At 43.1% G+C, this 27,910-nt stretch overlaps 1 protein-coding gene across 2 annotated transcripts in view; it reads left to right on the top strand.

Moving 5' to 3' along the window:
- The window catches only part of LOC137214815 (zinc finger protein 665-like), a 67,251-nt gene continuing 39,341 nt past the window's right edge, over positions 1–27,910 (top strand). The window contains exons 1-4 of one of the 2 annotated variants that reach the window (XM_067719101.1): positions 1–83; positions 11,877–11,967; positions 15,085–15,211; positions 19,127–21,920. In XM_067719101.1, the coding sequence (XP_067575202.1) occupies positions 11,953–11,967; positions 15,085–15,211; positions 19,127–20,556 (1,572 nt within the window). In that variant the 5' untranslated portion in view covers positions 1–83; positions 11,877–11,952 and the 3' untranslated portion in view covers positions 20,557–21,920. Of the gene's footprint in view, positions 84–11,876; positions 11,968–15,084; positions 15,212–19,126; positions 21,921–27,910 lie in introns of those variants that run through there. The other variant, XM_067719102.1, reaches the window with a different exon arrangement.

The raw sequence follows: 27,910 nt of genomic DNA, 5'->3' as shown, positions 1-27,910 counted from the left end.
CGCCTCTTCCCTTGGTGCTCTTGCGCAGTTTCCTGCAGACCCCGGAAGCGGTTACCGCGGAGCGAAGGTCGCCCTACGGGATCGTGAGTTTCATCTTTCTTGTTTAAACCTGCGCTTTGCGTTACCCCGTCCTCCATACCTGGGTCTGAGGGTATATTGGGATCTTAAAATCCTGGCACTCCTCTTCCACCCAAAGTAAATGCAGACGTCGCCAGTGAGAGGGGGGAGGGGGAGGGGGTGGGAGTGGGGAGGTGCCGCTTCTCCTTGTTTTTGAAATGCGCGAGCTGCACGCCCCTCAGACTCGCCCACTCGGCCCCTGGAGGGCAGCGCCGACTGCCCCGCTTCAGAAGAGGCCGCGTCCTCTTTATGATCCTGGGATTCTGGAGAGTCCGCCCCGTTTCCTAAACACACCCAGTTCCCTTCAGTTCGCACACTCCTCAGCCGGGTCTTTAACGCTCCCCAGGCCTCCTCTTGTTGGTCACCGCCTCTTCTCACCTTAAGTTGGGGGAAGAGGCTAAGAAAGGGCCTTTCTTGAGTCACCCAGAGTTTTTCTGTCCCGAATTCTACCCCACTGGATAATGTGCTCTATTAATGTGGAATTAATAGGCGGGCATCTAATCCCATCTGTTGACTAAAAAAAAAAAAAAAAAACCACCACCTAGAAGTTGAGAATTATGTTTTATTTGGCAGACAGATCTGAGGACTTAAGCCCAGAAGACAGCCTCTCAGATGGCTCTGAGGGACCGCTCCCAAGAGGTAAGGGAGGAGCCAGGGTATATAGGAGTTTTGCAACAAAAACCAGGTAGTTAGAACATCAAGAGATGAGTTAATTTAAGAAAACTAGACATCTCCAGTTAATGAATTTAGTGCTTTTCTGCGTATGGGAAGATGCGAGTCTGGGCTCACTGAAATAATTCCTTTGGTACGCACGTTAGCTATCTAGGGCTGGCATCCTGCTTTTGTCCACCCTGAATCCCCTTAGGGAGTACAGTCGGGGTGGCTGCAGTGGCTCTTGGCTTGATGGCCGCAGCGTCCTTTGTTTAGTGGTGTGGCAGGAGACATTCTTCATCCATACGGCCCATTCCTGGGTGAATGAGGCACAGACCCACCGAGAGAATGAGGAAAATGAGAAGAATGGGGAAGAGCCGTAAATAGATGGCAAAGTGAAGGACAGATGGATGAGCTCGCCAAGAGACAGAGTTACTGCCCTCAAAAATAGAACAGCCAATTATTTTACCAGCAGAATGGGTTTATTAAGGAATTGCAACACATGACAGGCAGACGGTAGCAAAACACCATAGGCAGGTCCAACAAGTCAAGGAGAGGAATGTTGCTTTATAGAGGAAAAGGAGGAAGTTGGGAGTGGTTGTTTTGAACAAAAGCCCCTTGAAGGGAAGCGGAGAGTTTGGAGTTGGCAAGGCGATTCCCATTGGCTGGGTTTGTTGCGCGGCAGCGAGGAGAATAATTCATTTTTTTCTTTTCTTTTTTTTTTTTGAGAATAATTCTTGTTTGAGATCTGTAATTGATGTCTTCCTGTTGGCGTTTGTAATTGACTTGTAGTGCCCCAGGGCTTTCCCTTAAAGCCTCCAGATTGATGAGGTTTCCCTTATTCTGTTTCACAGAGTGAAAGAATAAGCTGAGAAAGTAGCAGGGGGAGAAAAGAAGATACAGATTATTTAGAGTGTGTGTGGAGGGTCCTCCAGGGAGATGAAGGGGAGCAAATAGGGAGAGGAGGCCCTTGATCAGCAAGAAGAGCGTGGATAATAAAGGGGGATGCGGGGCATTTTACCCAGAGTGGGGAAAAAGGATAAAAGAGTTGGGCAAACAGCAGCTTTGAGCTGGTACAGAAGGAAGGGGCAACGGGAGACAAGAGGAGCAGAGCAAGCCGGGGGTGCCAGAGGGTGGGGACGTGTCAGGTGTAACAGGAAAAGAGCAAACGTAACAGAGAGCAAAGATGGGGGAAAAGAAAGAGGCAGAAATACATGAAGATTTGAGACTATCCAGGGAGACTGGGCAGAAAGAGCAACAAGAGGGGAAACAAGTTGCCAGAATGGAGTGGAACCGGTGTGAGAGGAGGAATACGACAGAGAAGGGGAGAAACGGCAGGACAGGGGAGGAGACCAAAATGAGCAGAAACCTAAGAGGGAAACACAGAACAGCCAACAGAAATAATGAGAGAGGGAAACAGGGAGCTGTGAAGAGAGGGAGCCAGATGAGTGGTGAGTTGACCGGATGTGGGTGATGAAGTGGCGAGATATATTTATTTGTGACTTCTAATATAATGCATTGAAAACGTGGTTAAAATATGCATGAAAATGACATTTGCAAAACTCCTTTCTAAAAGGCTTGTGCATTTTGTTATTATTTGTATCAGAAGATAACTTCCGTTTGCAATTGACGGAGCAGTGATTTGACTTGGTTGTGGGTCACCCTATTCCCTTTTCCCAGCACGGGGTAGAGGGTCACGGAGATGAGAAGGAGGGCAAGAAATGACTGTCACTCTGTGGTGCCCTTTGTTTTTGGCTGCACCTCGCAGCTTTCGGGATCTTAGTTCCCCGACCAGGGATCAAACCCATGTCCCCTGCAGTGAAAGCTCAGAGTCCTAACCACTGGACTGCCAAGGAATTCCCTACATGGTGCCTTTTTATTTTATTTTTTGTTTTTTAAAGCTTTTATTTAATTTATTTATTTTTGGCCGCACGACACAGCATGTGGGATATTATTTCCCCAACTGGGGATCGAACCCGTGCCCCCCGCATTGGAAGCGTGGAGTCTTAACCACTAGAGCACCAGGGAAGTCCCCATGGTGCCTTTTTAAAGGAACACTAAAAGTGCTGTTTTTCATAATGGATTTACTTTTTTCTTCCTAATTCCTTTACAGTTAATACATTGCTTTTTTTGAAGCTTGAAAGAAATCTTCGTTTATTCAGTTTACACTTTTCTATAAATAATTTTTAACTTCTGACATAAGCTCTGGCGGCCTTCTATAGCAGCTCATGGCATTCTTTTCAAAGTATGACATATTTTCATTTAAAAAAAATTTGACTACGTAATTCATTAGATTTTCTTTTTCTTCAATTTTTACACTATTTCCCTTTTAAATTGTGTGCAGTACAGACTGAGGCCTGCAGGCTCTCTGCTCTTTGTTAGAAACATTCTTTGGACTCTAGTAAATAAATTTAGTTTCTTCCAATGTATACTTTGGTAAGGATGTCAATGATCTTTTGTCTTAACAGTCTAAACCTAGTTTAACCTAGTTTAAAATTCCATTTTTAAAATTTTTATGTGACCTATTAAAATAGTGAGCTGTGAGCTACCAAGTAGATGTTTCCCTCAAGTCCCTCTTGTCCACTCTCTGCAAATGTTGAAGGATGGTCGGGATTGACCTGGAACCTTCTTCCAAAAGAGCCCAGCAGTTCATGATGGAGAAATTTGCTCAGAGCTTATTTCTGTAGGTGACCCTCTAGCAGTGCTGTCAGCAGCAATTGCTATGTTCAGAATTATGTATTTTGTAAATGTTTTACTGTAATTTTTCTGGAAAAGAGGAGTTCATTGCTTGAGATCAATGTGATCAAACCTTGAAATAGAAGTTTCCTTTGCTCAGGCATGTGAAAGATGGTACTGGAATTTTTTTTTTTAAAGATTTTTGGATGTGGACCATTTTTAAAGTCTTTATTGAATTTGTTACAATATTGCTTCTGTTTTATGATTTGGTTTTTTGGCCACGAGGCATGTGAGATCCCAGCTCCCCGACTAGGGATCGAACCTGCACCCCCTGCGTTGGAAGGTGAAGTCTTAACCACTGGACCGCCAGGGAAGTCCCGGAATTTTTTTTTTTTTTTTAAAAGGTCAAAGTGCTATGGCGGGTGGTGGGGGAAAGAAAGGTTTTTTTGTTTTATTTATTTATTTATTTATTTATTTATTTTTGGCTGTGTTGGGTCTTCGTTTCCGAGCGAGGGCTTTCTCTAGTTGCGGCGAGCGGGGGCCACTCTTCATCGCGGTGCGTGGGCCTCTCACTGTTGCAGCCTCTCCCGTTGCGGAGCACAGGCTCCAGACGCGCAGGCTCAGCAGTTGTGGCTCACGGGCCCAGTTGCTCCACGGCATGTGGAATCCTCCCAGACCAGGACTCGAACCAGTGACCTCTGCATCGGCAGGCGGATTCTCGACCACTGTGCCACCAGGGAAGCCCAGTCCCGGAATTTTTAAGGGAGATCGATAAGGCTCAACTCTGCCCACTGGCCCCTCCAGGCCACCTTTTCAGAATTCAGTTCCGTCTGGTTCTGCTCACTCAGCTCAGACCTTCTCAGGGTAACCTGATGAAATGACCCCCTCTCCGGGGCCCAGTGAGCCCACCTCAACGAGGAGATGATGGGCTAAAGCAGCAACTCTGAATCTGAGTGATACCAACCCCTGAAACGTTAGTAAGATTCAGTGTGTGTCTGCATGTGGCAGTTCTTGGATGGAGTGCCCAGTTGCCATGAGAATTCTTTTAATGGGTCCTAATCCTCCAGAACGAGGGCGGAGGGGGGAAGGCTGGAAGCAGGGGCGTGGGCGCAGACAGCGAGCCCATCTGTAGCGGGCTTATCCCTGCCTTAGGATGGTCAGGGGTAAGTCTGTGGGTAAATCGTGCCACTACCTGGCGTTGAATCCTCCGTTAGCTCTCCTCATCCTCAGCACAAAATCCTGACTCCTCCCTGTGGCTGCTCAGCCCTGTGTCATCCTCAGGGCCCTGCCAGTGTCCCCAGCCTCATCCTGGGAGCTGACCCTGTTCTCATGGTTCACTCTGCCCCAGTCCCATTTTCTGTTTCTCTGGTCCCAGACACCAAAACCTTTTCTGTCTTAAGTCCCTGCTCTCACCCTGAATCGTCCTGGCTCTGGCCCTTTCTCCTCCTTTAGGTCTAGGCTTAGAGATGTGTTGCCACCCCTCCAGGCCATTCATGTCAGGTTCCCTTCACCAGTCAGTATCTGTCACGTTAGCGCTGGTTTTATTGTCTCCAGACCAGTCACTCATATCAGAAATGCTCTTCTCTGTTGATTATTTTCAGTCATTCCCATTTCCTCTCCATTGGAGGGCACAGAGACTATCTTGCTTACAGGACAGCTGCCGCCTCTTACATTGGGGTTGGGCTTCGGCGCTAGGGCTGTGGGTTGGGCTGAGTACTCCTCAGCATAGATCAAGAGGCAGGGATGGGGATGGGTGGCATTTTGCTTCTGGAAATTTCAACACCAGTTAATCTAAACCTCCTGTGGTTCCTTATTTTACTCAGAAAGGAGCAAATCCCTGAGTACCTGGTGTCCTCACCCAGTGTGCTGAGGTGTCCCCACGTTCGGCCTGCTGTGTCATTGTCTTACTTTAACCCCCAGGTCTTCCAGACTGTGCGTGTCACCAGGGACGAGTTACCGTCTTGGGCAGGAGCTTTGCCTTCCACCAGGTCACCTTCTTAGAGTCAGGGACCCTAATTTCCCTTCACCAAGGGTGGGGAGAAGGTCAGGAACCTAAGGGGGCATGAAAGAGGCACCTGCTTAAGAGGTAGGGACTCTTGTAAGTTGCTGTGAGTGGGAGAAGACGAGACAATGGTAGCCTCTTCGAAGAGATCTGGGGCTTCTCTCTCTCCCTGTGATGTCCTCACTGAACTCACTACAGCCAATTTTCAGCTGTGGGTTTGTTTTTTGTTTTTGTTTTTGGTCACACCCCTCGGCTTGTGGGATCTTAGTTCTCGACCAACCAGGCATCGAACCCGGGCCCTCGGCAGTGAGAGCTCAGACCCCTAACCACTGGACCACCAGGGAATTCCCTCAACTGTTTTTAAACCAGAATGCGTGTTGTCCCTGGTTGCGGGCAGGTGTTCCCAACAGGGCTCACTTCTTGGCCTCCATACTGAAGGCCCAGTGTCCTTCTGTTTGCAGTTTGCATGCAGTACTGCACTGTCTGTGCCCAGAGGTCCCTGTGACTTTCAGTCCAGTTTGCTCGTGTGGAGGTGGAGTAGAAAAGGGAGGAAGCAGAGGGGAGCCCATAGGCATCTCCAGAAGGGCCGTGGAAGCTAGAGCGGGCCTCTAGATAAGCCCAATGAATAGTGTGTGCACCTGTCCCAAGTGTGTTTGCGGGATTAAAGGGGTGTGTGGAAGCGTTGGCAAGGGAGTCTAAGATCTGTGAAGAGCACGTGGAAATGGGTTAATGGGTAGTTACGGGGCTGCGTTTTGGGGTGCCGCTGTCTTAAGTCAGGTTCCCCGGGACACAGATGCCAAGACTGAGATTTGCATATGTGGGTTTAACGGGGAAACTCATGGGCGCACTTGAGGAATGATGGAAGTGGAATTCGGCCGAGAGAAACGATATCCTGCAACGTTAGAACCAAGGCCTGAGCTGAGCCCATAGGGAGCTGTGGGTGCAGGAGGATGGGTGCCTTGGTCCTGAGGGGCTGGATCTAGCGGGCGCCCCCCAGCACCCACTCCACACGGTGACTTCCGTGGGGTTTGCAGGAATCACTGCCCAACCCAGAGGATTTATAGGGAACGTCTCAGAGCATATTTGGGGGGTACCTTTGGTATCTGGGGTTATTTTGAGTCGCAGGCTAAAAGGTTTCCCACGCATTTTGGAAGACTCGTGAGAATTCGGAGTGTTTCTGAAAGATGCTGGCGTCTCAGTGGGGCATGTGCATCCCTGTAGACATCTCTTTTTCTTTGGTAGATTTTGGTCGTGCCAGTGTTTGGGGTGGAGTCATCATGAATGAAAACATGATGTCTTGTTTCAGTAGGTCCTTGGGTGTCTCTCTATGTGTTATTCCGTTGTGAATTCATGAGTTATTGGGGCTTGTGGGATTTCATAGCAGGAGCGGGGTTCGTCACGGAGTATCTGGGGAGGCTGTGAGACCCCATGGGAGTTTGTAAGAGCGTCTGATTCCAGAAGGGGAACAGCTCAGCTGGCAGACGGTTTTCATTAGGGAGAACTTACTGGGAGTCCGTAGGCAAAACACTGTAAGAGAGCTTACAAGGGGGCCATGATGTAGGGAAAGATCTGTGAAAAATCAGAGGGCAACGACACCCCAGCGAAACACCTGCAGCAGAAAGGCTCATCCTTGGGACTCTTTTTGTTTTGTTTTTTTTTTGAACTATAGTTGATTTATAGTTGTGTTAGTTTCAGGTATACAGCACAGTGATTCAGTTTTATACATATATACATAGAAAAAAATATATATATATATACTTTTTCAGATTCTTTTCCCTTATAGGTTACTACAAAATATATAGTTCCCTGTACTATATAGTGGGTCCTTATTGGTCATCTGTTTTATATGCAGTAGTGAATATTTTAATCCCGAACTCCTAATTTATCCCTCCCCCTCCTCTCCCTTTCAGTAACCATAAGTTTGTTTTCTTTGTGGGTCTATTTGTTTGATAAATCAGTTCATTTGTATATTTTTCTTTTTTTTTTAGATTCCACATATAATCGATTTCTTTTTTTTTAGATTCCACATATAACCGATATATTTGTCTTTCTCTGTCTGGCTTTACTTCACTTAGTATGAGAATCTCTAGGTCTAGGTCACACTCTCCTTGAAAAGATACAGCCTAGCTTCCTTGCTGCTAGGCCAGTGGGGATTACTCTCTACTGGTCACACATAGCGCCACCCACCCACCCACGCAGAGTCACAGTGCACCTGGGGGAGCAGAGAGGCCAGATGTTCCAAACTCACTTTGCAACAGGGATATATCTTCAGCAAGGAGGAGCATGAGGTCCTGGGTAGGCAGCTGGGGAGAGGATGGGGAATGTTGGCTTTCGGGGGCGACAGCCCTGATAGTGGCAGGGAGACTCGGGAATTGGAGAAGGGGAAGCTCTGTTCATCCTCACTGGGGGACCCTCTCTTCAGCAGTGACTAGTATAGAACAGGGTGAGCTGGTGGGTTCATATTCAGAGAAAGGGTGTCTTCTTTCCGACCAACACACTTGCCCCCAGCACACCCTTCTCCCTCTCTCTCTGCTCTCTTCTCTAGAACAGCGAAGGTGATGCTTCCACAGGTGAATGACCTGAGATTGGAAACATGGTTTGTCTGTTTGTGCCTCTCCTGTGTCCCCTCCCTTCAGGCCTTCCACCTTCCTCTCTAATGTTCTGTTCAGACACACCCACTTCCTGCTGTTCAACCCTCAGTTTGCACAATCCCAAGACGCTTGGATTGGGGGCTGTGACCATTTAAGCCAATGTCATAGCAAAGTGAGAATTTACACACCAGGACCCTTCCTCCATTGAGGAGTCTGGGCAGCCAGGAGGCCTCTTCCCTTTCTGCCGAGGACAGCCTCTTTCTTTGCTAACATGCATCTCTCCTCTCCTCCTGTGGCAGCCACCTGTGGATCAGCTCACTGCGATCCTGGTGGAACTTGCACTTGCCCTTGCCACCTTTTGAGAGGGCGGAGAGTGATTTGAGTGAAGGACTCTCAGCTTGACCACCCTCCTCCTCTGCTCCTGCTTAGCTCCCCCCTCACTTGTGATGAAGGCTAATCAGTCCCCCAGAATGAAGGCCACGCCAGAGGGCATACAAGTAGCGCTTGGTGTGTGTCTGACCTGGCAGTCGTGCCCCAGTTGCCAGCCCCACGCAGTCTCCAGACAGTATGTCATCCTTCCTCCACTGCATCTTCAATTTGCCTGTCTCAGCAGTTGCTTTGGTCGTTTGTTGTTGTCGTTTTTGTATTGTTTTTGTTTGTGGTTTTTAATTGATGTATAGTTGATTTACAATGTTGTGTTAGTTTCAGGTGTACAGCAAAGTGATTCAGTTATTCATATATATATATATTCTCTTTCAGATTCTTTTCTGTTATAGAAAAGAATAACTCCATTCACTATCTTGTACAAGATAGTGAATAGAGTTCCCTGTACTATACAGTACGTCCTTGTTGGTTATCTATTTTAGACATAGTAGTGTGTATATGTTAACCCCAATGTTTTGGTCATTTGTAATGGTGGTATTGTCCATCTTAAACACGCTTCCCAAATTTTTTATTCACTCCTTTCTTCCATCTTTAAAACAAGACATTCTCTATTAACTACATTTCCCTCTCTAGTAAGTACCCCTTTTCTGTGCCCCATTTCAGAGCACAAGGCCCTAAAAACTTGTTTATATTCTTCAGTTCTTCACTTGAACCTTATCCAATTAAGCTTTCACATCCTCCATGTCACTGACACTTTCTTTTTCAGAGTCACTGATGACCTCCTCATTTCTTTTTTTTTAAAATTTATTTTATTGAAGTGTAATTGATTTACAATGTTGTGTTAATTTCTGCTGTAGAGCAAAGTGATTCATTTATATATATATGTGTGTGTGTGTGTGTGTGTGTGTGTGTGTATATATATATATATAGTTTTTCATGTTCTTTTCTGTTATGGTTTAATACAGGATATTGAGTATAGTTCCCCTTGGCAATCACCAGTCTGTTCTCCATGTCCATGATTCTGTTTCTGTTTTGTAGATAAGTTTGTGTCATATTTTATTTATTTATTTATTTATAATTTATTTATTTATTTAATTTATTTTTGGCTGCATTGGGTGTTTGTTGCTGCGCGCGGGCTTTCTCTGGTTGCGGTGAGCGGGGGCTACTCTTTGTCGCAGTGCATGGGCTTCTCATTGCAGTGGCTTCTCTTGTTGCAGGGCACGGGCTTTAGGCACGCGGGCTCAGTTGTTGTGGCTTGCGGGCTCTAGAGCACAGGCTCGGGAGCTGTGGTGCACGGGCTTATTTGCTCCACGGCATGTGGGAGCTTCTCAGACCAGGGATCGAACCCATGTCCCCTGCATTGGCAGTTGGATTCTTAATCACTGCCCCACCAGGGAAGCCCCTTGTGTCATATTTTAGATTCCACATATAAGTGATATCATATGTTGTCTTTCTCTGACTTACTTCACTCAGCATGACAATCTCTAGGTCCATCCCTGTTACTGCAAATGGCATTATTTCATTCTTTTTTATGGCTGAGTAGTATTCCATTTTGTGTGTGTGTGTGTGTGTGTGTGTGTGTGTGTACGTACACACCACATCTTCTTTATCCATTCATCTGTCAATGAACACTTAGGTTGTTTTCATGTCTTGGTTACTGTGAATAATACTGCTATAAACATAGGGGTGCATGTATCTTTTTGACTTGTAGTTTTGTCTGGATATATGCCCAGAAGTGGGATTGCTGGATCATATGACAACTCTATTTTTAGTTTTTGAGAAACCTCGGTACTGTTTTCTGTAGTAGCTGCACCAATTTACATTCCCACCAACAGTGTATGACCTCGTTTCTAAATCCAGTATTTAACTTCCTGTGCACATTTGCTTTTCCTGTCAGCAGCAGGTGGCACAGGTCCTCACTCCCTCTTCCTTGAAACACTTTATTTCCATGGTTTTGAGGACGTCCCAGTAACCTTTATAAGCCTATCTACCTATTTGTTTTATTTTCTTCTCCCCTCCCTGTTCACTTCTTAGCTCCCTCTGCTGAATTCCTGATCTCCCTGGTCTCTGAATGTGGGTGCCTCCCAAGGCTGAGTCCTGGAACCTCTTCTCTGTCTATACCCGCTGCCTTTCCTCATCATCTCATCATATGGCTTTCAACACCACCTACGTGTCTCACAGTTTATCCTCTCCATCCAGACTTCTGCCTTAAACTCTCAATCCTGTGTCCAGCTGTCTCCTCGACATCTCTGCTGGGGACATCTAACAGGAATCTCCACCTTAATTTGTCCAAAACTGGTCTTGACCTCCCCCAACCCTGTTCCGCCTGCCGTCCTCCACATCTCAGTTAAGGGCGACCCTGTGAATATCTCGGCATTGTAAATGCATTACATTATTTGTAAGTGTTTTAATGTATAAGATAAAAGAAATATTAGATGTTTACTTAAAGTGAGAGAAACAATACATAGTTTCTAAAATTCTTTTGAGAGATGGGCGAAAAATGCTTGGAGACCAAGGCCCTTCGTCATCAGCTTCCCCCGGTGCCTCTCTGACCTCCCCTCCCGCCCACCTCCTCACCCTGCTGCAGCCACCCAGCCCTCTTTCCCTCTCCAGGGATGAAGTTTGTACTCTCAGGGCCCTCACAGGGGTGTCTCTCTGCCTAGAACTATCGGACTCAGGAGACGCAGGTGGCAACCACGCTTCCTCCGCCAGGTCTGTGGTCTGATGTCAGCGTCTGAGTGGAGCCTTCTCTGACCACCCCCCTCCCATTTAACATGCCAGCCACCCCCTCACCCCCACCTCTGGTCCATGACACTTGCTTGACGTGTTTTCTTCTGCCCCTTCCCCTTCCACTGCTGGGCCCTGGTGACAGCAATTCACCAGGGGTCGAAAAGAGACAGAAAGAAGGTGGGAGACGGGCCCGGCTTGCCTCCCGGCTTCGCCTTAGACGGATGAGGCATTTTGCAGATGCATGTTTTGTACCCCTCCCCCATCAAAGAGTCTTCGTCAGATTTAGTTGGGCGGGGCATAGCCCCAGAAATGTTCTAAAGTGCCCCCAGTGATTCTGAGCTGTGTCCTGCACTGAGCACCAGGGCTCTGTATCTTCCCTTTCTGAGGCTGAGATTAGCCCCTGGGAGAGGCAAGGGGGCTCTGCTCCGCGTGGGGCTGGATCAGGGCTGGTCCGTGACCTGCAGGGGATCGTCGGGTCCCGCTGAGGTGCCCGCTGCTGCTGGGTACGTGAGGGCCTCACCAGGAGGGGAGCGAGGTCTGAAGAAAGGGTGGGAAAACTCACCTGTTGGTCTTTTACGAGTTTACTGTCCTGAGCCCCTCCTGGGACAGTGGGCAGCAGAAGACCGTCTGTTGCACATGCTGAGGGCTTCCCTGTGTGTGTGGTGGTGACTCAGGAAGGGGGTGTGTCGATTCCAAGCATTAAACAGCATCTTTTCCACTTTCAGGGTCGACTTGAAAGACTCATATTGCCTGAGGAAGAAGCCCTGAAGAGGAGGAAGAGGAAAGAAAGAGGAGTCTGGAATGGCTCTTTCTCAGGTAAAGTCATATTCTCAGTTGTTTCTTCTGTCTGTCCTTCCTGAAATGCCCTTCTTTGGACTCACTGATCTTGTCTGACTCTGAAGTTTCCTGCCTGACACCTGTACAGTCATAGCCACCCGGGGCCTTCCCTCAGGGCCTGTCATCTCCACTTAGATTCTGTCTCATAATGACCCAGTGACGTGGAACTTGAAGAAGCTCCATTGTGGTCATCAAGAGACAACTCTTATTTCAGTAAATTTAAGTGTGTATATGTGTGTGCATGAGTGCATGGATGCTCAAGCCCATGGTTTTTATAAAATACATATCATTATCTCTAAGTAGGTTAGGTATGGGAATTCCCTGGCGGTCCAGTGGTGAAGACGCCACGCTTCCACTGCAGGGGGCACAGGTTCAGTCCCTGGTCGGGGAACTAAGATCCCACAAGCTGCGTGGCGCGGCCAAAAAAATTATAAATAAATAAATAAGTTATATATTATTTAGTTGTTGAAATTATAAGTATTTTTCATTGCATTAACTTTTTTCTACACTATGACATTAATGAGTTAAATAGTTATGAAAAGAGTAACATGTATGTGCGTGTGTGTGCATGTCTTCATGATGACATTTTATGTAGTTCTAGGTTGTTAGCCTTGAACTTGTTTCAAGTTTCCTCAGGGAACCCTCTGTCAATGTACCTTTGATGCTTTTATATGACTTAAATTCTTTAACGTTTAAATTCAGAATCTAAACACCTGGGTTTATATGTTTGTTCTACCATCTTTAGCAATTTGACCTGAGGCAAATTTCTTAGAATGTCCGTGACACAGCTGTCTCTGCCTTAAGATGGAAGGGACCAGACCTTTTTTTTTTAATTGTTTTAAATTTGATATTGGAGTATAGTTGATTAACAATGTTGTGTTAGTTTCAGTTGTACAACAAAGTGATTCAGTTATACATACACAGGTATCTGTTCTTTTTCAAATTCTTTTCCCATTTAGGTGATTACAGAGTATTGGGCAGGGTCGCTTGTGCTATACAGTAGGTTCTTGTTGGTTATCTATTTTATTTTATTTTTAAAAATTTATGTGTTTATTTATTTATTTTTGGCTGCATTGGGTCTTTGTTGCTGCGCATGGGCTTTTCTCTAGTTGCGGCGAGTGGGGACTACTCTTTGTTGCGGTGCACGGGCTTCTCATTGTGGTGGCCTCTCTTGTTGCAGAGCACGGGCTCTAGGCGTGCGGGCTCAGTAGTTGTGGCACGTGGGCTCTAGAGCACAGGCTCAGTAGTTGTGGCGCACAGGCTTAGTTGCTCCGCGACATGTGGGATCTTCCTGGACCAGGGCTTGAACCCATGTCCCCTGCATTGGCAGGCGGATTCTCAACAACTGCGCCACCAGGGCAGTCCCTGGTTATCTATTTTAAACATAGCACTGTGTGTATTGTCAATCCCAAGCTCCCAATTTATCCCTCCCCACGCCTGACCAGATCTTTTTATTATGTTTTTTTTAATTTTACTTATTTATATATTTTAAAAGTAATTTTTATTGGCGTATAGTTGATTTACAATGTTGTGTTAGTTTCAGGTGTGCAGCAAAGTGAATCAGTTATACATATACATATATCCATTCTTTTTCAGATTCTTTTCCCATATAGGTTATTACAGACTGTTGAGTAAAGTTCCCTGTGCTATACAGTAGGTCCTTGTTGGCTGTCTATTTTATATGCAGTAGTGTGTGTATGTTAATCCCAAACTCCTAATTTATCCACACCCCCACACCCCCTTTCCCCTTTGGTAACCATAAGTTTGTTTTCTATGTCTGTGAGTCTGTTTCTGTTTTGTTTATTGATTTTAATATTTTAATTTTATTGGAATATAGTTGATTTACAATGTTGTGTTACTTTCAGGTGTGTAGAAAAGTGAATCGGTTATACATGTATCCACTCTTTTTTAGATTCTTTTCAAATTTTTTTTAAATTTTTTAAATTAATTTTTTTTGGAGTAGAGTTGGTTTACAATGTTGTGTTAGTTTCTACTGTACAGCAAATGAATCAGCTATACGTATACATATATCCCCTCTTTCTTGGATTTCCTTCCCATTTAGGTCACCACAGAGCATTAAGTAGAGTTTCCTGTGCTATACAGTATGTTCTCATTAGTTATCTATTTTATAAGTAGTATCAATAGTGTATATGTGTTAATCCCAATCTCCCAATTCCTCCCACTCCCCCCATTTTCCCCCTTGGTATCCATACATTTATTTTCTACATCTGTGTCCCTATTTCTGCTTTGCAAATAAGATCATCTATACCATTTTTCTAGATTCCAGATATATACAGTAATATATGATACTTATTTTTCTCTTTCTGACTTACTTCACGCTGTATGACAGTCTCTAGGTCCATCCATGTCTCTACAAGTGACCCAATTTCGTTTCTTTTTATGGCTGAGTAATATCCCATTGTATATATGTACCACGTCTTCTTTATCCATTCCTCTGTTGATGGACATTTAGGTTGCTTCCATGTCCTGGCCATTGTAAATAGTGCTGCTGTGAACACTGGGGTGCATGTGTCCTTTTGAATTACGGTTTTCTCAGGGTATATGCCCAGTAGTGGGATCGCTGGGTCAGATATTTTTAAATTTGGTATTACGTTATTATACGAGTTGGTACATGCAAAGTATTTAGAGGAATGCGTAACACATGAGGAGTGTTCAAACACTTTTTGAGATTACCGTTGCTGTCATCACCGTTTCTTTAAAGCCCCTATAGACGTTGTCATCTTTGAAGATGTCATTCCTGCTCTTGTTCCTCTAGACATTGAATATAACTTGGTGTATGGAGCATATCTCACATTTCTATACAGATAATCCTGTGTTGATTGTGTGTGTGTGTTTCTTGTATTGTCCACAAAAATGGGAAGTCCACACCGATTTAGAGGCTATCATAACCTCTTATGGAAAAGTGTAATAAACCAAAATTAGGGACACATAACTTGCTCAAAAATACCATAAGTGGATCTGCAACAATACTCACTTCAGTCCAATCGATCCTTTCCCCTCTCTCTCCTCTTCTCATTTTGTGTGAAAATAAGGACTCTCCTCATGGCCCGTTGGTGAAATGTGTTTTCATTTCAGACACAGTTGACATTCAAGGATGTGGCCATAGAATTCTCTCAGGAGGAGTGGGAATGCCTGGACCCTGCTCAGAGGGCCTTGTACAGGGACGTGATGTTGGAGACCTACGGGAACCTGCTCTCCCTGGGTGAGGATAACTTCCCTCCAGAATTCGGGACCTGTCCTTGGGTATCTTTGCATTTTCCCTTGTGTGCCTCTTGGGAACCCCTACATTGCCTGCCTGAGATCAAAGCCCTGTTGACTCAGAAATGAAAAGCTTCATAATGTAGCATGAGGACTTTGAACTTGTCCTTTCTTCATATGATCTTCCCATTTCATGATCAAGGGTGATTCCAGAGCTTAAATATGCATAAAATCTTATGGCAAACTTAAAATATCCCGTTCCCTCTTTTCGACCCCTGTGCTTTTGATTCAGTACTTCTTGGAAGAGAGCGAGATGTCTGCATATTTTACTACGCTCTGTGCATTCAGAAGGAGACAATCAGTGGGTGAATTTTTGAAATTGTTTGTTTAGCTTTATTGAGGTGTAGTTGTCAAATAAAATTGTAATATATTTAAAGTGTGCAACGCGATGATTTGATATACATTGTGAAAGGATTCCCATCAAGTTAATTAACATACGTTACCTCACATACTTTTTTTTTTTCTTGGGGAGAACACTTAAGTTCTACTCTCGTAGCACATTTCAGTTTTATAGTATTATCCACTATAGTCATCACGTTTTACATGAAATGTTCAGACCTTATTCATCTTATGACGGAAATTGTGTGCCCGTTTATCAACCTTTCTCCATTTCCATAACCCCCACCCGGGCATCAGTTATTCTACTCTGTGTTTCTAGACCTGGTTTCTTCCCTCATCATTGTACTCTCTCCCACTGATTGACTGACTGATGGCTGCGCCGGGTCTCAGTTGCGGCATGTGGGCTCCTTAGTTGTGGCATGCATGCGGGATCTAGTTCCCTGACCAGGGATCAAACCCAGGCCCCCTGCATTGGGAGCGCAGACTCTTACCCGCTGGACCGCCAGGGAAGTCCCTGCACTCCCTCCCTTTTAGATCTCTTCCTTTTTGCCCCATGTCCTATAGTTAAGAATGGGACAATATTATGCTACTTGCTAAGTCAGTTTCTCTTTTTTCCTAAGTCAACATTTTAAGTGTCCGAATGCATTTATCTTCCCACAGATTGGCAAGTACACACACTGCCCACATGCCCATTACTTCCTAGTCTCTACGCTTATTAACATTTTTTTATTCTCTTTTTTTTAATTGAAGTGTACTTGATTTACAATGTGTTAATGTCTGCTGTTCAGCGGAGTTCAGTACATTCTTTTTCACATTGTTTTCTGTTGTAGTTTTCTTATGACAGGGCCGAAAGTAAGCTCATCACACGAGATGAATTGTGCAGAAGCACAGCAGTAGAGGGCTGCTGCTCGCTCAGGCAATACAGCGCCGTCTGTCCTGCTGTGGTGACTTTTATTTAAGCATTATCTATATTTACATCTTAAGACTTGTTTTCTTAACATTCCAGAAATGCCAAAGCAGCAACATATGCTTTTATTTATTATACAAGCAACAATGGGCTTTCCTGAAGACATGCCGTGCTTCGTCCTTGAGCTCACAAGCAGCACAAGGACATCTCCTCGTGTTCCCATCATTCTGATTATACTGAAGTAGCACAAGGACGTTTCCTTGTGTTCTGATTATACCGAGGTCATTTCATGGATCAGTGCCCAGAGTATCCAGGACTGCCTGCAGTCCTGGCTTATTCGCCCGCCCTCGGTTTGCCGAGGGGTGCCAGCCCCTTGCCTTGCAGAGGGGTTCTGGCTTATGGGTCACGTCTCCTTTCCATGTCCTCAGTTATTCCACTACATTTTCCATTACGGTTTACCCCAGGTTATTGAATATAGTTCCCTTGCTTATTTTTCAAAACACATTGTTTGTTTTCTTAGTTTTGAGTGTTCTTTGTATAACCTGGACACAAGTCCATGGTGAGATATCTGTTGTGCACATATTTTCCCCTAGTCTGTAGCTGGTGTTTTCATTTTCTTAACAGTGTCTTTTTTAAAGAACTTTTAAAAAATTGAAGTATAGTTGGGAATTCCCTGAAGGCCCAGTGGTTAGGACTCTGCACTCTCAATGCTGAGGGCCCAGGTTCAATCCCTGGTCTGGGAACTAAGATCTCGCAAGCCGCTTGGCCAAAAAAAAAAAAAAATTGAAGTATAGTTGATTTACAGTGTTGTGTTAATTTCTGCTGTACAGCAAAGTGATTCAGTTATACCTATATATACATCCTTTTTTATATTCTTTTCCATTATGATTTATCACACAATATTGAATATAGTTCCCTGTGCTGTACAGTAGGACTTTGTTGTCTGTTCATTCTGTATATAGTAGTTTGCATCTGCTAATCCCAAACTCCCAATCCATATCTCCCCTGCTCACCCTTCCTCTTGGCAACCACATGTCTGTTCTCTATGTCTGTGAGTCTGTTTTTGTTTCATTTGTGCCTTTTTTTTTTTTTTTTTTTGCCATGTGGCTTGCAGGATCTTAGTTCCCCCACCAGCGATTGAACCCTCACCCTCAGCAGTGAAAGCACAGAGTCCTAACCACTGGACCGCCAGGGAAGTCCCACGTGCCGAATTTTAGATTCCACATATGAGTGATATCACATGGTATTTGTCTCTCTCTTTCAAAAAGTCAGTAGTCTTAATATAAATTTCAGTTCCCGTTTTGTGTTGGTTCTGGAACAGAAGCCTTGCTTTTTTTTGTCTTCAGAAGGATTTGTTGAGAATTTCACAAACAATAGTTTCATATAATTGCGGTTGCTTATTACTTATACCCTGGTTTTATCATAGCTTACTAGAATATTTTATTTACTAATTTTCTTTTTTTTTAATTGAAGTATAGTTGATTTACAATGTTGTCTTAATTACTGCTGTCCAGCAGAGTGACTGAGTTATACCTACACATATATACATTCTTCTCCATATTCTTTTCCATCATGTTTTATCACTGTTTGCTAATTTTCATTATGATTTATAGATGATGGCTTTTCAGTGGGTATTATGCAGTATAACTGACTCACATCACTGGTTAGTGTTGCAGAATGGCCATTCTGAGTGAATATAGTTCTACGACTTTTATAACTGGTATTCAGAGAATTACTGTATTTTTATAACATTGTTTTATTAAACTTCATTTCCACTTCTAAATTGCGATTTATTTATATTACTCATTAGTTAAAATTATGGCTTATTTACCATTAGAGTACTGTGCTTTAGCATTTATTGGTGCACAATCGATATGCAGTAAATATGTGTAATATCTTTATCTCTTCAAATCTGAAACCGCCATATGTTTTCTGTGAAGTGGTGTGTGCTTTGGGGTCATGGTACAAAAATACCCCTTCTTTCAGGGCTAACATGGGTACACTATGGGTGTTTCAGCCATTGATTGTTTAAAGTAGGCTTCCCTAAAATTAATTTGAAATACATGTAATCACCCTTTCTCTCTCTTTTTTTTTTCCTAATTTATTCATTTTTGGCTGCATTGGGTCTTCGTTGCTGCACGTGGGCTTTCTCTAGTTGCGGTGAGCAGGGGCTATTCGTTGCGGTGCGCAGGCTTCTCATTGTGGTGGCTTCTCTTGTTGTGGAGCATGGGCTCTAGGCACGTGGGCTTCAGTAGTTGTGGCACGTGGGCTCAGTAGTTGTGGCTCGCGGGCTCTAGAATGCAGGCTCAGTAGTTGTGGTGCATGGGCTCAGTTGCTCTGTGGCATGTGGGATCTTCCTGGACCAGGGATCGAACCGTGTCCCCTGCATTGGCAGGCGGCTTCGTAACCACTGCGCCACCAGGGAAATCCCACCCTTTCTTTATGAAAGAATTTCATTCCCTTTGTGTTCCTAAAAACCGAAGATCATGGTTGCAACATTTCTTAACTGTTCAAGATATGTAGTACTTCTGATACAATATTATGTTCTTCAATATGAAATATTTCTTTCAAACTGTAATTAATAGGAGACATACGATTCTTTATGTCTTGTAGATACCTCTCTTAAATGTGTGATCAAGGAATCCGCACCAAAAGAGAACAGTCATACAGGGGAAGTGTTGCAAACAGTGTTGTTGGAAAGACATGAAAGCTGTGAGACTGAGGACTATGGCTATAGGGAAATCCAGAAAAATGAGCGTGACTTTGAGTACCAGTGGAGAAGTGACAAAAGAAATTACAGAGGAGTGCCTGTCACCCATAAAAAAAATCTCACTGGTAGAAGAGATCAACATGGTAGAAGAGATGAAGGAGAGAAGCCTATTGAAAACAGGCTCGGACTAAGCTTTCAGTCACATCTGGCCGAACTGCAGATATTTCCAACTGAAGGGCCATTGTATGAGTATCATCAAGTTGAGAAGTCTAACAACAGTGGTTCCTCACTGTCAGTACTTCAGAGAATTCTTCCGAGTGTCCAAACCAACATTTTTAATGAATACGGGAATGATTTCTGGCATTCTTCATTACTCACAGAAGACCAGAAAGCATACATTAGGGAAAAACCTTACAAATGTGATGAGTATGACAAAGCAGTTAATCATGGCTCACAACTCACTAACCATCAGGTAATCCACACAGGTGTGAAACCTTACAAATGTAATGTATGTGGCAAAGCCTTTAACCAGAGCTCACATCTCACTAGACATCAAAGAATCCACACAAGAGGGAAACATCACAAGTGTGAGGAATGTGGTAAGGGCTTCAGTTACAGTTCACACCTTCTACGTCATCGCAGAATTCATACCGGAGAGAAACCCTACCAGTGTAGCGAGTGTGACAAAGCCTTTAGTGTGTATTCAAGTCTCATTTATCATCAGGTCGTCCATACTAGAGAGAAACCGTACAAATGTAATGAGTGTGGCAAGGTCTTCAGTCAGAGTTCAAGCCTTACTAACCATCGCAGGATTCATACTGGAGAGAAACCTTACAAATGTAATAAATGTGGCAAGGCCTTTAATCAGAGCTCCCACCTCACTCGACATCAGGTCATGCACACTGGAGAGAAACCCTACAAATGCAGTGAGTGTGGGAAGGTCTTCACTCAGAATTCAAGCCTCGTCAGTCATCGGAGAATTCATACTGGGGAGAAGCCATACAAATGCAACGAGTGTGGCAAAGCATTTGGTGTGTATTCAAGTCTTACTTATCATCAGGTCACCCATACTAGAGAGAAACCTTACAAATGTAATGAGTGTGGCAAGGTCTTCAGTCAGAGTTCAAGCCTTCCTAGTCATCGCCGGATTCATACCGGAGAGAAACCTTACAAATGTAATCAGTGCGGCAAATCCTTTATTCATTGCTCAAACTTCAACAGACATAAGAAAATCCACACTGGAGAGAAACCTTACCAATGCAGTGAGTGTGGCAAGGTCTTCACTCAAAACTCAAGCCTCATAAGTCATCGGAGAATTCATGCTAGAGAGTAACCTGACCGACGTAACGAGTGTGGCAAAATAACACAAGTTCAAGCATGGATTGACACCAGAGAGTCCACACTAAAGAGAAATTACATCAGTGTAACATATAGGACAGAGGACTTGTACAGACTTCGCAACTCACTAGACATCAGAATATACATCTTTGATGAAGCCACAAGAATGTAATGTGTGTATAAAGGCTCTTATCTGTAGATCAAAACTACAGACCATCGCAAGATTCCTACTGGAGAGCAGCTTTACAAATGTAATGAACGTGGGAAGGCTTTTTATTAAACATTCATGGCTTTGATGTCATGAGAGGATTTATACCTGAGAGAAACCAGGGAAATTTTTTTTTTTTTTTTTTTTAGGTACGCGGGCCTCTCACTGCTGTGGCCTCTCCCGTTGCGGAGCACAGGCTCCGGACGCGCAGGCCCAGCGGCCATGGCTCACGGGCCCAGCCACTCCGCAGCATGTGGGATCTTCCCGGACCGGGGCATGAACCCATGTCCCCTGCGTCGGCAGGCGGACTCTCAACCACTGCGCCACCAGGGAGGCCCAGGGAAATTTACTGAATGTGGAAAGGCCTTTAAGCAACAGTGTCCCCTCAGGATTCACCAAAGAATTCATAATGGAAAGAAGCCTTACAAAAATAATGAATATTTAAAATTTCTTCAAGACTTTTTGCAACAGAATCCACATCAGAGCATTCACATGAGGAATAACTAAGTCTCAAGTTTAGTCTGAAATATTGCATACTGCAGAATAAAATTAAAAGTCAAAATATGTTAAAACTTAGGTAGATATATAGCTAGATCCTGCGGATGTTATCCTATGGTTTCTTTTCTGAATCTCTTACAGTTTAAAGTAGTATGGTTTTACATTTCACGTTTAAAGCTATGACCGATTTTGAGCTAATATTTGTACAGGTGTGAGGTTTTGGTGGAGATTCTTTCATTTTTTTTCCTAGTGTGGAAGATCAGTTGATATGGTGTAATTTTTTTCAGATTCTTGCTTCATTCAGGTTTCTTGGTACCTTTGTCAAAACTCAGTTGCAAGTAATTGTGTGGGGCTATTTCTGGGTTCTCTGTTTTGTTCCATCGTTCTGTATGTCTCACTCCACAAAATCAGTCTTGATTACTTTTTATCTTATTAGAAGTTTTGAATTGAATGAGTGATTCCAACCAGTTTATTCTTCTTCAGATATTTTAGCTATTCTAGTTCCTTTTGCCTTTCCATATAAGTTTTAGAAAAATCTTGTTTGTGCCTACAAAATATCTTGATAGAAAATGCATTAAGCCTGCCTGTCAGTTTGCGATCATTTGACATCATTTCTATGTTAGGCCTTCCAATAAATGGCTGTAGTATGTCTATTTATTTCTCTGATCTTTGGTTTCTTTCACCAGTATTTTATAGATTCCAGCATCAAAATCCCGTCAACGTTTTGTTTGATTAACACATTTCTACTTTTTTCTTTTTTGAATAATTGGACATGTTATTTTTAACTTGTTTCCATGTGTTAATTGCTACTATATAGAAATACAATAGATTTTTGAATGTTGATCTTGTATCCTCAGAACTTACCAGTCTCACTTATTCTAGAGGTATTCGCAGATGACTTGGACTTGTCTGTATATATCATTTCATTAGTTTCCTAATGCAGCTTGTTGACGAAAATTCAATTATCTATCAAGAAGAAAAAAAAAAGGGGGAATTTTTATGCACGCCAAATTGAGGACTATAATCCAGGAAGCAGATTCTCCGAAAGCTCTGAGAACTGTTCCAGCTGTTAGAGTTCAAGGTACAGTCATACACATTTTCGAGACAAAGGATCGTGCATCAGAATGACATACTGATACTTGACATAAAGTTCACCAAGGATACGTAGTCCAGGTGAGTACATACAACGCGAGCAGCAAGTCACCATGACCCCCTACAGAGTTGGGAAAGAACGCTATTCTTGTAAGAAGTTAAATTGCTAGTGTCAAAAGAGAGGAAAACAATTTGACCTCTCCGGTTGGTTGGGCAGGCACTCCCACCTTTGAGGAGCTGTGGTTAATGTGTAATGCAGATGCACACTGCACATCTGGGAGGGAGGAGGCCCAAACAGAATTTTATGTTAATTTTTTTCTTGTCTTGCCTTAAAATATAAATTTTATTTCATCAGGCGTTAAGAAATTATCACAAACTAGGTGGATTAAAACAATAAAATTTATTCTCTTTCAGTTCAGGTCAGACGTCTAAAATGGGTATGTTAACAGAACTGTAACCCTGACATTCCAGGGAGGAATTTATTTCCTTGCACTTTGCAAATTCTGCAGACTGCTTATATGCTTTGCCGCTTCATCCATCGTCAAAGTCAGCCAGGTACCATCTTAATATCTTTTTATCTCCGTCGTTCTTCCACCACAGTAGCAGCTTCTATGTGGCCAAGTCCAACTGCATCCTTCTTATTCAACCCCTTCTGATTATACCATGCTTATTGGATGATCCAGGATAATCTCTCATCTCAAGATCCTTAACACTTGAAGGTTACAGGGGTGAGGATGTGGCTGTCCTTTGGTGGCGGGAGGTGATTGTTCAACCCACCACCACAATGATACCTCCTCCTGATGGATACACTGTTATTATCTTCTTTCTGTTCTTTATCACTTCTATTTCCTTTTATTCCCTTATTTCATTGGCTGTAACTTCTAATTGCATGTTGACTAACAGTGGTAAGAGCGGACATCCTTGTCTTATCCTCAGTCTCTGTGGGGGAAGCATTCAGTCTTGCACCATTAAGAATGATGTTTGTTGTAGGTAAGCTTTCTTAGGTGTTCTTTATTGAGTTGAGGAAATTTCCCTCTATTCCTGGTTTTCTGAAAGCTTAAACTGAGTGTTGAATGTCGTCAAATGCTTTTTCTGCATCAATTGATAGGATGCTATGATTTTTCCACTGTAATCTGTTGCTACTGTGATTTATGTTGATTGTGTTTTAAACGTTAAAACAGCCTTGCATCCCTCGAGTGAACCCCTTTTGGTCATCGTGTACAGTTCTTTCTATATATTGTTTGTTTGTTTGTTTTAAATATTTATTTATTTGGCTGTACCAGGTCTTAGTTGCGGCACACAGAATCTTCAGTTGCAGCATGTGGGATCTAGTTCCCTGACTAGGGATCGAACCTGGGCCCCCTGAATTGGGAGTTTGGAGTCTTAGCCACTGGACCACCAGGGCAGTCCCTCTTTCTATATGTTGCTAATTTCTATCACTAATATTTTGTAAGAATTTTTGCTTTTTTTTTTTTTTTTTTTTTTTTTTTGCGGTACGCAGGCCTCTCACTGTTGTGGCCTCTCCCGTTGCGGAGCACAGGCTCCGGACGCGCAGGCTCAGCGGCCATGGCTCACGGGCCCAGCCACTCCGCGGCATGTGGGATCTTCCCGGACCAGGGCACGAACCCGCGTCCCCTGCACCGGCAGGCGGACTCTCAACCACTGCGCCACCAGGGAAGCCCTGCATATTTTTTATGTGGGATTTAGTTAGTAGTTATTGCTTTCTTCAAATGCCTTTATTTTTGTTACCATGGTAATAGTAGTCTCAGAAATTGAGTTAAAAAGTATTCATGGTCTATTTTCTGGAAGAAATTGTATACAAATGCTGTTATTCTTCATACATTTGATAGAATTGCCTAGTGTCACCAGTTGAGTCTAGCAATAAGTTTGGGAGGGGCACTTTTTTTGAGGTAAGAACACTTAACACGAGTACTACCATGTACAGTATTGTTAGCTATAGGTAGTATGTCATATCGTAGATCTCCAGAACTTATTTATCTTGTATAACTGAAACTTTGTACCCTTTGAACACCATCTCCCCATTTCCCTCTCTGCTAATCCCTGGCAACCAACATGCTACTCTGATTCGATGAGTTTGACTATTTTAGGTTCCACATAAAAGTGAGATCATACAGTATTTTTCTCCATCGGTCTTGTTTCACTTAGCATTGAGTCCTCCAGGGCTATCCATGTTGTTGAACAATGACAGGATTTCCTTCTTTGTTAAGACTGAATAAGATTGCATTGCATGTTTATAAAACATTTTCTTTATCCATTCTTGTGTTGATGCTCATTTAAGTTGTTTCTATACTTTGATTATTGTGAGTAATGCTGCAGTGAACATAGGAGTACTGGTACTTCTATGAGATCCTGATTTTATTTCCTTTGGATATATAACCAGCAGTGGGATTGTTGGGTCATACGGTAGTTCTATTTATAATTTTTGGAGAACCCACCATACTGTTTTCTGTAGTGGCTGTACCGCTGTTCCCTTTTCTCAAACATCCTTGGCAACATTTGTTATCATTTGTTTCTTTAAGAATCATCTTAGGGACTTCCTGGCGGTGCAGTGGTTAAGAATCCGCCTGCCAATGCAGGGGACATGGGTTCAAGCCCTGGTCCGGGAAGATCCCACATGCCATGGAGCAGCTAAGCCCATACACCACAACTACTGAGCCTGCTCTCTACAGCCTGCGAGCCACAACTACTGAGCCCATGTGCCACAACTACTGAAGCCTGTGCGCCTAGAGCCCGTGCTCCGCAGCAAGAGAAGCCACCACAATGAGAAGCTCGCACATCACAACGAAGAGTAGCCCCTGCTCTGTGCAACTAGAGAAAGCCCGCATGCAACAACGAAGACCCAATGCAGCCAAAAATAAATAAATATATAAATAAATTTATTTATTAAAAAAAACTAATAACCATTCTAACAAGTATGAAATGATATAGCATGGTGGCTTTGATTTGCTTTTCCCTGATTAGTGATATTGGGTATCTTTTCATATAGCTGCTGACCATTTGTATGTCTTCTTTTGAGAAATGTCTGTTTAGGTCCTTTGCCCATTTTTTAATTGGATTATTTGGGGGAGTTTGCTATTGAGATGAGTTCCTTACATATTTTGGATATTAACCCCCTATCAAATATATGGTTTGCAAATACTTTCTCCCATTCTGTAGATTGCCTTTTCACTCTTTTTTAATTTTATTATTGTTTTTTAAATTATTTATTTATTTGGCTACACCAGTCTTAGTTGCGGCATGTAGGATCTTTAGTTGTGGCATGCAGGATCTTTAGTTGTGACATGCAGGATCTAGTTCCTTGACCAGGTATCAAACCTGGGTCCCCTGCATTAGGAGCGTGGAGTCTTAGCCACTGGACCACCAGGGAAGTCCCTGCCTTTTCACTCTTTTTTTTTTTTTAATAAATTATTTTATTTATTTGGCTGCGTTGGGTCTTTGTTGCTGCATACAGGCTTTCTCTAGCTGCGGCGAGCGGGGGCTACTCTTTGTTGTGGTGCGCGGGTTTCTCATTGTGGTGGCTTCTCTTGTTGCAGAGCACGAGCTCTAGGTGTGTGGGCTTCAGTAGTTGTGGCACACAGGCTCAGTAGTTGTGGCACATGGGGTTAGTTGCTCTGCAACATGTGGGATCTTCCCAGACCAGGGTTCGAAACCGTGTCTCCTGCATTGGCAGGTGTATTCTTAACCACTGTGCCACCAGGGAAGTCCCTGCCTTTTCACTCTTGATTGATTCTTTTGCTGTGCAGAAACTTTTAGTTTGATGTGGTCACATTTGTCTAATTAGCTTTGTTGTCAAATAAAAAAAAATTATTCCACAGGCCGTTGTCAAGAAGCTTTTCCCCTGTTTTCTTCTAGGGGTCTTACAGTTTCAGGTCTGACACTTAAGTATTTAATTCATTTTGATTTGATTTTTTTTTTTTTTTTTTGCTGTGCCATGCAGCATGTGGGATCTTAGTTCCCTGACCAGGGATTGAACCCGTGCCCCCTGCAATGGAAGTGTGGAGTCTTAACCACTGGACCTCCAGGGAAGTCCAGTAGGATCTTTTTTAATGATCAGTGATAGGGTGAGCTGTTTCAGTTACAACACTTGTGACAACAAACATATGGGGGTTTTCCCCACACCAAGCAATTCTCCAGCTCTTCGGACACCAACTGCGTGTCCTACAATTGAATTTTGATACCAACTACTTGGAGTAAGTACAGCCTCCAAAGAATTAAGGACTCAGTTGCACAACACTACCCCCACTTCAGATGCCAATCACAAGTCCTAGGCCTCCCATGCTTCTGACCTACTGGCTGTAATGGCTACAAATTCTACTATACTCTTGAGTAGAAGTGATATTCAGAGATCAATTCTCAATTTATTCCTGACCTAAACAGAAATGCTTGTTAACATTTTTTTAAACATTTTTTTGGAGTATAATTGCTTTACAATGGTGTGTTAGTTTCTGCTGTATAACAAAGTGAATCAACTATATATATACATATATCCCCATATCCCCTCCCTCTTGTGTCTCCCTCCCACCCTCCCTATCCCATCCCTTTAGGTGGTCACAAAGCACGGAGCTGATCTCCCTGTGCTATGCGGCTGCTTCCCACTAGCTAGCCATTTTACATTTGGTGTGTATATAAGTCCATAACACACTGTCAACATTTGACCATCAATATAAAGTTCTATATTCATTGTTGATGGACATGATCAGATTAATTTTCTTCCTGATCCTATATGCTGGGTGTATGTTTATTTTATTTTACTTTGTTTTAAATTTTATTGAAGTATGGTTGATTTACAATGTTGTGTTGTAGATTTCTATAAATGTAACTGAGTGTTGAAATGTTTCAAGTGCTTCTCTGAAGCTATTGGTATAATGGAGGTCAGTGTTCTCATTGTTCACACCACAGCAGGCTGTGTAATACCACATATATTAAAATATCATTTATTACTAGAATAACATCTACTCAGTCACATTGTGTATTTTAATGATCCATTTTGCATTAAACTTCAGAAGTCAAACTGCTTTTTTTTTGATGTCTTAACATGAGGGATATAATAGCAGTATTACACATTTTCATATCTTCTGTATTGAAAAAAGTTTGTAAATGAAGAGAACTGCCAATACCTTGCAAATGTGGGAAATTTTCCTGTAAAACAGTCAGTCTTGTTGAATATTGCAAAGTTTTGAAGTTATTTATGTTTCTCTTATTTCTAATTCTTCTTGATTCAGTGTTAGTGATCTATATTTGTAAAAATCATTCTTCTCAATTTTCAAGTTAATATAAAGTTGTTCTTAGTAATCTCTACAGGTTTTGAAAATCTCTATCAATAGTCATCTGCTATGATTAGTATTGTTCAAGTGTGTCTTTGCACATTTTATTTTATTTTATTGTTTCTTTTAATAAGTTTATTTTATTTATTTACTTTTGGCTGCATTGGGTCTTCGTTGCTGCACATGGGCTTTCTCTAGTTGCGGTGAGCGGGGGCTACTCTTCCTTGCAGTGTGTGAGCTTCTAATTGTGGTGGCTTCTCTTGTTG

This window comes from Pseudorca crassidens, chromosome 20 (assembly GCF_039906515.1).
Source record: "Pseudorca crassidens isolate mPseCra1 chromosome 20, mPseCra1.hap1, whole genome shotgun sequence".
In the NCBI taxonomy this organism is placed as follows: Eukaryota; Metazoa; Chordata; class Mammalia; order Artiodactyla; family Delphinidae; genus Pseudorca; species Pseudorca crassidens.
This window is presented reverse-complemented; position numbering and strand designations above follow the sequence as displayed.